Source organism: Neolamprologus brichardi, chromosome 4, assembly GCF_056152115.1.
Source record: "Neolamprologus brichardi isolate AB-2024 chromosome 4, ASM5615211v1, whole genome shotgun sequence".
NCBI classification, from domain to species: Eukaryota; Metazoa; Chordata; class Actinopteri; order Cichliformes; family Cichlidae; genus Neolamprologus; species Neolamprologus brichardi.
In genome coordinates, this window is record NC_142107.1 from 24,281,913 (window position 1) to 24,293,276 (window position 11,364).

The window sequence follows — 11,364 nt, forward strand, 5'->3', positions numbered from 1 at the left end:
AAAGTACATTTTATTATATTATCATTACAAGCCGGACAAATCAAAACTTTTCAAATAGCAAAATTAAGATCGCATTCAATTAAAATTGTTACAAAAATTCTGAAAAAACAAATATATTAATAAAATAAAATAGAAGTCTTTCAAATTAAAATACCGGACACAATATAAAGCAAATATATAACTACGAAGACTGATCCTGATCAAGACTTCAGTACACATCAGTCTGGTCTGCTTGTTTAATTGCTCCTAAGATTAAATGTTTTATGGTTTTACCTGCAACAGGGTGCCTGGTGGAAAAGCCTCAGAGCCTCCACTTTTATCTTTATGGAACCAGCTTCCAGTTTGGATTCAGGAGACAGACACTATCTCTACTTTTAAGATTAGGCTTCAAACTTTCCTTTTTGCTAAAGCATATAGTTAGGGCTGGACCAGGTGACCCTGAATCCTCCCTTAGTTATGCTGCAATAGACGTAGGCTGCCGGGGGATTCCCATGATGCATTGGGTGTTTCTCCTTCACTCTCTATGTGTTAACAGACCTCTCTGCATTGAATCATACCTGTTATTAACCTCTGTCTCTCTTCCACAGCATGTCTTTATCCTGTCTTCCTTCTCTCTCCCCAACCAATCACAGCAGATGGCCCCGCCCCTCCCTGAGCCTGGTTCTGCCGGAGGTTTCTTCCTGTTAAAAGGGAGTTTTTCCTTCCCACTGTCGCCAAAGTGCTGCTCATAGGGGGTCATATGATTGTTGTTTTTTTCTCTGTATGTATTATTGTAGGGTCGACCTCACAATATAAAGCACCTTGAGGCGACTGTTGTTGTGATTTCACGCTGTATAAATAAAATTGAATTGAATTTAATCTTTTATTTGTTTGCTCCTGTTGGATGCGGAGTGAGCGCGGTCAAGACATCTTTTCGATTTTAACAGAAAATGCTCTTTTAGAAATCAGTCTAAAGGCTGTTAGAGGCAACTGAGATTTGAAAAACACTTAAATTCTTTTAAAGTCCTTTTAAACATCAGACTTGAAAAGTATGTAAAATATATATTTTTAAAAGTTACTTAACACATATTTAAGCATTTACTTGTCCGACCCAAACAGTTTTCTCTGCAGGGCATCACAAACAGGTTTGAGATCCACACTCGACACGAAGGTTGGAGTTTTCTGCACCACATAAAGCTGCCATGATGTTGTTCACTCAGAAGCAAGGCAGAGATAGACGCCAACAGGTAATGAGGGAGAAAACACACTGAAAACAGCTGATCGCAAAACAACCCAAAAGATCACACTGTCACGTTCTGAAAGCTGCTCTTACAAAAGCATAAAGATTTTCTTTGACTGCTGTGTGGCGACAGCTAAGATAACAGTCTTATCTGAGGTAACGTGTAAAAATATTTTAAATTACCAGCAAGAACCCATCTTACTGGCAGTTCTTTGTTTCGCATGTTTGTGCTGTTATCGGGTAAACATGCACATATTAACATACGTATGCTACCATCAGTATTATAATTAGCAGTTCCTGCATATTTCCTGAAATGTTGCTGAAGTTCATGGTTTTCTGTCTTCCAGCTGCTTCCCAGTCGGCTCTGTGACCTCAGCTCCTTGTTGCTCCTCCCACTGTGGAAAACTCAAAGAACTTTCTCCGTCCTCGTCATTTGTACCATTGTGTCATTTTACAACAAAACAGCTTCTAATGTCTACATGAAACGTTTAAACCCCCAAAAGACTGTCTCTGTACAGTCCATGCATACATCTCAGGCTTGCGTGCAGAACCGTCCCATAATGCATTGCGTTAATGACGTCACAATTAGCGGTTCTATTCAAACTTCACTGATTCTTTGCTTTAAGACTATTACAGGAAATCTACTGTCACGCAGTTAAGACCAAACTTTATTCTGAGCTTTGCTCCTCGGATCAAACGAACCTAATTTCTGAAGAAGTCCACAGCAGAACTCTCTGAATGCAATAAGTGAGTTTATTTGCAGGTTATACGATGCAGCCATAGGTACAAACCAGTAAGCATGTTTGTACAATAAGCAAGCAGAGTGCAGACACAGGAAGGCTTGAATAAGGCAGCATTATCTTGATGATTTGGTGGGTTAGACTTTTGTGTCCAATTGTTGATGATATTTTAGTAAAATGTATCTTCAAACCTGATCTTAACCTGTGCAGAACAGGTTAGGCACAGACGTGGGCTGATACTCGGAGTTGCTCCGGATCTGGAACCAGGAATTTTGATTCTTTATCATGGCAAGAAAGGACAGTCATCATCAATACAAAATAAAAAGTGGAAGGTGTTGTTGTGATGTTATCAAAGACAAAAACTGATCTAGATCCAGGTATCCTTCTGGATCTCCAGATTCTGCTTTCAGGTGAGCTTTTAAAAATAATCTACACAAAGAAAACCTCAACCAGGTCAGGGGTCAGGGTCATCAGGTCAGATCAGGCTATTGTGTTCTTTTATAATGTGTTTAAAAACACTTTTTGTTCTTTAGGCACCAGAATAACACGTGAAGAAGCAGCTAGCTGGTCATTTATTAGCGTTTTCTTTTAATTTGACATGTGAGCTCTGCTTGGCTTTGAGGAAATTAGAAAACTGACAGGTATAATGGAGGTGAGCAGAAAGCTCCAGGCCGAGGGCTCCGGGGACTCTAAAGAGGTTAATACACCCACGCAGGTGAGATCTCACCTGATGATAAACATGATGAATAAAATAACATTTAAAACTCAGCGCATAGAGCACATTTGTTTCGTTTCTCTGTCGACTAATTGCATTGATTAGTGAATATTTCTGAATTTTCAAATGAGAGTGAGAGATGTTAGATCTCCCTATAAAAAGCTGAGCTATGCAGAAGCTCGTAATATTGTAAAGCCTGCTAAAAAGAATAGATTAGCTTCAGACACAAACAGCCTGAGAAGCAAACGTCAGAGAGGAAAAGCCTCGTCGTAGCCGTCCGGTTAGGACGAGGCGGGGGCCTTTTTCCTCATCACCCGCCTCTGCCTGACGACTGGAGCCACAGCAGCGCCAGTGTTGGGGTTGGTGCTGGCGCTGGTGTTGGGGTTCGGGTTGGTGTTGGCGTTGGCGCTGGAGCTGGTTGCCTGGCTGGTTTTGACCTCATCGATAAAAGTTTCTATGGCGGTGAACTTATCGGTCAGATCGCCCAGACGAGTCTTGAGGGCGTTGAACTCTTTGAAGAGGTCGTCTAAGGCCTCAGACAGCGGCTGGATCCTGAACACGGGGCGAGTGAAGACAACATAAATCAAACACACACCCAAAGCTTTAGCTTCCTGTGCTAGTAGAGATTGCTGCCTGTTCACCACACACATAACTTTCACTAAAAGTCTTTTTTGGCAGCACACGTGTGATCCTGGCTGCAGTTACTGCTCCCTGTTCTAGTTTAAAAGTCTTTTTCTTGCAGGTTTTACATGACATCTGTAATTTATGTTCATGTCTAGTTACCCAGAAATATAGGCTACAAAAGCTTTCTTTATACTCGTGTTGCAAACTGCACTCTCTCTTCTCTCATTGTGAGTGGGTGTGTTCCTTAATGCAGACATTTAGAAAGCAAACCATGTATGAAAGCGACCAACAGTCCGAGATCAATCACAACATCAAACTGTGGGTTAAAGTTAGATGACGAACACAGACTTTGATCAGTGGATCAGCAGAAAAACTGAACTAAAAGACTTTATGTAAGAAAAGGAGAATTTGAGGGAGAAACATGTCTGCAGCTGTGCTTATGTAACTTCTGGACCGCAGCGATGTCTCGTCTGCTGACCTGCGGTGAGCGGCAGGAAGCTGCAGAGTTCCCCTCTGGAAAACTGGAGCTCCTTTCGCTCAGTTTCTATTTTGATGCTTAAATTGCCGTTTCAGCTGCAGCTTCCTGTGACGACATCGGCTGCAGAGCGTACCCAGTAAACCCCCCGACTTCATTTTCAGCCCCGCGGCTAAACCGCATTCCTGCGGTGCCTCTCAGAGACTGTTTCACCTCAGTCACGGGGAACAGTTTGTTCGTTTACACTCTTCTGTTACTGTCATGGATTTATGCAGTGAGAAAAGACCTAAATATATGCTTTCTATTTCAGCCTCTGTTTGTCTTGATGACAGCTTTGCACACAGTTGTCAGTGTAGCGGCCAGCTTCATGAGCTCGTGCTGGATTTCTGGACTTCTTTGTGCACCTATCAGCTGTGCAAACGGCAAAATTCAGCAACTGCATTAGTCGCATCATGGCAGGAACACTCAGCTAAAAGAACACAGTAGATCTGAACTGTGAGGCACGTCAGAGGGTTGTGTGCCGTGGGATTTTGTGGCGTCGTAAACGAATAAATGAGACCCTCTCTCGTACCTGGCGTAGTCCGGCAGGAGAGACTGGTGGTCATTCTGCAGGAGCCCTTTTATCTGGTTGATGATGTCGAACCGCCAGTTGTCCAGAACCTCGGTCAGGTTGGCCACATTGCGCATGTTCACCCTGTCAGCTGGGACAGAAAGTCACAGCACTGTTAATCTTCAGCCATCTTCACTTTGTAATGATTAGTGAGAACCACTGTTGGTCAAGTTACTTGAAAAAAGTAATCAGTAACTAATTACTGATTACTTCCCCCCAAAGGTAATCCCGTTACTTTACTGATTACTTATTTTCAAAAGTAATTAATTACTTAGTTACTTAGTTACTTTTTAAAAACACGATTTACAACCTGAATAGGTGATAAAGTGATAGATCTTTCAGCCCAATTCTACTTTTTCTGCATAATCATCATACAAAATGTAATCAAATGGAAAAGTCTCTTTTTAAAACTTGTTTTATTAGTTTTAATCTTTTAACTTTATGCATCAAGCAAACATTTAATTATCTGCAACATTCTCTGACTGGAAGAAATTAGTTTAACATTTAAACCTATTTTCTGCACATTCCAGCACATAAAATAAAATATTTTTTGTGTTTACACTCAGTCTTTCAAATAGATGCAAGTAAAACACAGCAGAAAATAAATAAAGTCAAAGACTAGCGGTCCTGTTGCTCTATTTTCACCTGTAAAGCAGGAGTGGGGTAGGCGGAGGGTTACCCTGGTGCAGGTGTGCAGCGGTCAGTGGAAGAATCCGTGAGTTTCTCTGTGAGTTTCCCATTACGTCGTAGCTACTCGGTGCTTGCTTGGAAGTTTAGGGGTTTTTTCGCTGTAAAAAGAAGTTTTCTTCCCACGCACAACGGACACTAATGTTTTTATCACTTTTTATGGAATCAAACTCAAAGTAAGGTCAGTACTTCCACGCTTTAAACGCTGCACGCTCATACTCTCTCTGCACTCGATATATGATCCATTGTTGATCTGCACACAGCTGTTGTCACGAACGTCGCACTCGCTTACGTCACTGTCATGAGACATTCTCGCAAAAAAATCACGGTTTTAGTAACGCAGTAACGCAGCGTTCCTACGGGAAAGTAACGGTAATCTAATTACCGTTTTTGCAATAGTAATCCCTTACTTTAATCGTTACTTGAAAAAAGTAATCGGATTACAGTAACCTGCCCATCTCTGGTGAGAACACACCATAATAAGCCTCAGAGGTCCTGTTCACTTCAAAACAAACTCAGATTCAAGGAAGCTCCTTTGTGAGCCTCTTAAAGGAGTATTTCATATTTTAAGACACAAGCTTGGAACCTGCATGTACAGGTTTCTCTGAGCAGTGTGATCTTTCACCTCTACCTTTGACCTCATCATGATGGACCCTGAACTTGACCTTTGACCCAGAGTAAACAGAGAGTAATCTGGGTGCTCACAGCCTTCCTTGAAGTTCCATTCGTCGGTGGCTTTGGACACCGGGCGTCGCCTCTGGGCCAGCGCCGTCAAGGTAGAGACAGTCAGTACCAGCAGCAGCACGATCAGCTTGGAGGCCATGATCGCACTCGCACCTGCAGGCAGAAGCAGCAGATGATCTGATGATGAGGAAGAGTGATTTCAATCCATCTGAGCCCCACTTTGATCCCCCAGTTTTAACATTACCACCCTGTTAAATCGATGAATAACTGTAGTCCAGCCCAGCACAGAGGTTGAAACACATTTAATCCAAAACATGATGGTCACATAAATCCAACCAACAGATCTCAACCCTCTGTAGTCTCATCAGTGTTGGCATCTTTAGAAGCATCCTGTGTGAGAGACTAGCACACTGATCTGTTACTGCGAGTGTGGTCTCTTTACAATCACGCCATGAAAAGTCTTCAGTTTTACGCTATTAGCTTCTCTCTCAATAAGTGAATTTAAAGTCCTTCTCCAACACAGCGTCTCGAATAATCAGGCCCCGTTGCTCTTAAACACCTCGTTGTCTTATCCTAACAGAGCACTAAGCTGAACTGCAGCCAGAGCCTCCAGCTGGGTGAAATGTCTGATCACACAGTTCTGATAAACATGCTGGTTGTCTTGTGCGAACTTGTTTTTATCATCTGTTGAACACCTCAGTTATTCATCAGTCCTCTGCCTGAGCACATCCTCTCTTATAAACAGTGTAGGAAGCGACTGCAAGGCTTCTCACAGGTCCTCTCAGAGGTCCCACTGTGACACTGTGCTCTTTACAACAGCTCTACATAAAGTTTAGGGTTCAATTTAAAAATCAGAGTTATTGATGACCAGAACTTCAGCCATAAATAAGAACTGGATCTCTGAGGTGAGCTGATCAGTGCTGGTTAAGGACAAAAGGAGACGTGCGTTTGAGGTTGCTGTTATTACTGTTTCAGAAAAACACTTTTAGTTTTTTAACCTTTTTTTTATCTCATAAAACATTTTGTGACTTTTGCTCTTGTAAAAAGTTTATTTACATATAAACTTTAAACGTTTGGGTCCAGCAGACAGACTTTTAAGATTGGACTTTTTTGATAAAGCATACAGTTAGAGCTGGATCACGTAACCCTGACTTTGCCCTAATTATGTTTTTCTCTAGCATGTTTTTTTCTACAGATATGTAGACATATGAAAAGTTACTGTTTATCATTAACTGACTGGAGCCTTTCTCTGTGGCGTTGTTGTTGTTGCCTGCACACTTTCAGAATCAGAGGAAATTATGCTTTTTATGGTTCCTGCCCAGTCCAAAGACATCCTTGTTAGGGTTAACTGGTGGTTCTAAGCTAGCTGTTAGTGTGAATAAGAGTGTGAATGATTACCTGTCTCTCTGAGTTGGCCCTGTGACAGATTGGCGACTTGTCCCAGCTGCTCTCTGTTGCTATAAAGCTTTAAATGCCACTCTGTTCCTCTAGAATAAACTGCTGCATTACTTTTCATTAGTTCCTAACATATAAATACACTGCTCAAATAGAGGATTCAGTATCCTCTAAACATTCACTTTCAGAGAGGTACCACCTACTTTGACCCCTGTATATTGCCTTAGAGGGTTTTTTTGTTTGTTTTTTGTTTGTTTGTTTGTTTTTTTACTCCTATAGTTCATTTACTCTGGTCTGAATCAGTTGACAAGTTTGTAAACTTGTAATTTTCCGTGATTTGATTTCTTTTCACACAGAAAAATCCAAACGAACTCCAAACGAGCCAAAAGGAATCAGTACAAACCACGTAAGAATCTTCAGTCTGCTGATTGGCCAGATGTGTTTGAGGCGGGAGCAACAAAAGTAAATACAGGAAGAAGATGCTGCACTCTCAAATGGTGGAGAACAGAGAATTAACGTTCATTTCACGGATAGTTGCAGACCTTTCACCTCGCTGTACACCAGAATACAAAGCATACACTGCTACTTATTTATTTATTTATTTATTTTGCTCAAAATTGCAACGTAATCCTGCTCGGAGTCAGAAGTCAGATCACTTCCACATGGTAAATGAATCATCTCCTCCAAAGCATTTCGGTGCAGTTGCTTTGCTCCGCACCCAAGTGCGATTACTGCGATTACAACTGTACAAATGAACAGGTGTGAACAGGATAACCACCGCAGCTCTACCTCAGAACAGAAGCCCCGCCCACATTCTGTTGATGAGGGGCAGCTAATCAGAAGAAAGCTGTGCTAAAGGTGGAGGAGCCCCAGTATGAGATAAAGAAGGATTATTTTGAACTGTGACTCATGCAAAGCTGCATGGTCCTTTCAAATCTTCCCCTTGTGTTTCTTTGTCTTAGTTAAATCATTTAAATGTTGACATGTGTCCCTCTTGTCTCTTTTAATCCTTGTTTATTCTGCTCTGCTTTGCTTATTTGCTGGCTTTACATGCAGACGCAGCTTTTCTTTTGACGCCTCATTTTTTTATTGAGCACTTTAAATAATTTTGCTGTGTGAATATTGATTATTTGACTGGGTGATTGATTCATTTAGAAATAATTGGCAACAATGGTTTAACGAAGGCACTCTAGCAATTTAATTGAATCACCAGCAAACCACCAACGGCTCAGCATCACACCCAAACGACTCAGACATGTCGATAAGTTTGGTTGTTTGCATGACATTAAAATAATTGAATCGTATATTCAAGCTGCTTCTTTGTGCTCAGCTTTATGAAATGCAGATTGCCTCCTGCTGAACTGCACAATATCTGTCTGGAAACATTGCTCTGTACGGCCGAAGCGAGTTTGCTCTAGAGATTTGATTATTCCTCAGCACTGTGTAAGGCCTCGCGTGGCTTTACTACCACCGTGGCTATCAATCCTAATAAAGCAGAGAAAGAGAATCTAACTACTGGGTGTACAAACTTCTAAGTCTTCCAGGCTTGTCAGGAGTGGAACACAGGAAGAAGCGATAAACTCTCAGCTCCTGCAGTCAGCTCGCATTAAAGAGCGAGTCCGAGCCCGAGCCAGAGCGCCGATGCACAAACCAGACCTGACAGAGCGACTTAGAGGAGAGCTGCAGAGGCACGCCGAGTGCAGTCGACCTCAGCCGCTTTGTGTTTGTTCCGCACATGCCTGCAAAAATACACAGAGGCAGCAGCAGACTATACAGCCGGCCTTCCTGCACACGTGTGTTTAAACAGAAATAAACCTGCCGTTAAGCTCAAAGTGAAGCGGACGGGGTTTGAAGCCATTTCAGGGATAATTCTGGTTCATTTCAACCAGCGATGTTTTCCATTGGCTCTCTCTGAGAAGGAAAGTTTTTTGTTTTACAGCTGTAGTCGTCTTTTTAGAATACATGTCTGTACTTATCATTTGAGTCTCTTTTGAATCATTCATAAACATAGCATCCTGGGGAGTTTCCACTATCTATCTAACTACCCAGCCAGTTTAAAATCACTCGTTTTTGGACTGTCGAAGGAAAACAGAGGCCCTGGAGTAACTCCACACAAACTCCAAATAAAGGCAGCACACTGTGCACATATTATACATAATCATAAAAATCACCAGCAGGACTCATGATTAATGGCCTGGTGTTGAGCGATGCCAAAATATGCTTTCCAAAACCTTTATTGATTTTTGTATTTGCACAGCGATCACAAGAGGAACTGCACCTTTAAATAAACTCTTATGTAACCAATGTTTTTATTAACTATGACCCCGTCTTTCTCCATCTTTGAGCTGCCTAATCATAGCCACACAGACTGAGTGCCTTCAGTACAACAGTTCCTTAAGTTACCTTGATTTTCTCTGAAGGTCTACCAGATTATTTTCCTGCAAACCCATCACTTACTTAGGACTCAAACATATCCTTAAACCAATGGAACACACTTGACCACCCGTAGTGAAAGTATACACACTCCCACAGGATCCAAAGAAGATAACCACACACACAAACAAACACATCTTTTTGCCTTCGTCTCTGCTGCAGTTTTTCTCCTCAACATCATTTTAAGCCACCAAAATCTCATCAGCTCCAACCAGTCTCAATCTGGGAACCATGAAATAAGTTTGGCCTCGCGGTGAAGAAAGTCACATGGAAACATTCCCAAGAGTTTTTCAATATTACAACGGCAGATGCCAGATTCATGTACATGCTCTGCATTAATAAAGAACCTCATTCAGGTGCATCTCAAGTATGCATTAGACTTATGGAGCTCGAGCTTTCATGCAGCACGAATACAATAAGTGTTTTCTTGCAAAGCAAAGTAGCAATGCAACAGTTTTTAACAAAATAACGCAAAACAAGAAGAAAATATAAAGAAAATGTAAAAATAATACAGTTAAAAAAACAGAGCCCTCTGATAGTGCTTCTCTCCCTTTTCTGAACCAGCCTGCTATAAAATAAATGTGAGTTAATGATGGATATTTCACATACCTGCTAATGTTAATATGTACCTGTTGTTTTGCAGCTCCTCTGCTGCAGATCTTTTCACTCGTCCCAACAGAAGTGAGTGACAGGCATGCAAGAAAAGAAAGTACCAGAAGGAGAGAACGCAAGCATAAAACACACCCCTCCTACACACAAGCATGCATGCACATGCATATAAACACTAAAAAAAAACACTTCACGTTCTGAAACTCTCTCACACACACTCAGCATCAAACCTTTCCTCCGTCATTATGGAGGCCCGGTGGTCAGCACACTGTGGTTTGGGTTTGAGGCGATACTCCAGGTTTCATCTGTTTTAGCCACTGTTTGGTGAGTATATTTCCTTCTCCTGAATCCTTCAGATATGAGATCATCTGTGGATTTTACCAGGCTGTGCTTGTGCTTTGCTGAAGGATAAGAAGGAAAGAGAAAAACAGAGAGACTTTAAGAGAGACAAAACTAGAGACATTAAGTTATAAACGTGTAGAAGAACAGCCCTACAAAGCACAGGCCCAGGAGCACAAAGGAACAGAGATCCCTGGTCAGTGATGATTGTCAGTATTTCTTGCTGATAAGTAAATCAAACAATCACAAAGAGACACAAAACACCAACAGATAGACAGAAAATTTAAAAGAGAAGCAAATTTTTTTTTTTTAAAAAAGTTATAAAACAAAAGTTAAACAAAGAACAAAGACACTCAAAATTCTTTAAAAGAGATTTAAAGAAATTCATAAAGAGAAGAAAGTAAATAAATAAAAACACACAAAAAAGCACATGCAAAACCAATGCAAGCGGGAAGACAATGACTGCAAATTCACACTAAAGACCACAAAGAGGCTCAAAACTACTAACGATTTGTAAAACTGCCAAAAGGCGACGCAATATACGAGACAAGCTAAAGCAAAACCAGTACAACTAGAAACTAGAAGGACACTTAATATAAGACATTCTTTGTCAAACCAAAGGGGGAAGCTGCAAATTAATTTAAACACTATAAAAATGCCACAGAAAGAAAGAAATAAACTTAAAGACAGTAGGAAAGTTTTATATTTTCTACGGGACGGTGATTGTCTTTGTCCAACAAGTAAATAAAGGTTCTAGAAAAAAAATACGTTCAAACTGTAGGGTGATTGGCTGTTACACACGCCAGGCAAAGGTCCCTTTCCGCTCTCCTCCGT

At 41.2% G+C, this 11,364-nt stretch overlaps 1 protein-coding gene across 1 annotated transcript; it reads right to left on the reverse strand.

Moving 5' to 3' along the window:
• Positions 1 to 1,954: 1,954 nt before the first annotated feature.
• LOC118455010 (uncharacterized) lies at positions 1,955 to 10,360 on the reverse strand. Its single transcript, XM_087840107.1, has 4 exons — positions 10,192 to 10,360; positions 5,776 to 5,907; positions 4,345 to 4,474; positions 1,955 to 3,226 (listed from the first exon to the last, which is right to left on the reverse strand). Exons 1-4 carry the CDS (start codon positions 10,343 to 10,345, stop codon positions 2,956 to 2,958), a joined length of 687 nt encoding a protein of 228 aa, XP_087696233.1. The 5' UTR covers positions 10,346 to 10,360; the 3' UTR covers positions 1,955 to 2,955.
• Between the last annotated feature and the right edge of the window lie 1,004 nt (positions 10,361 to 11,364).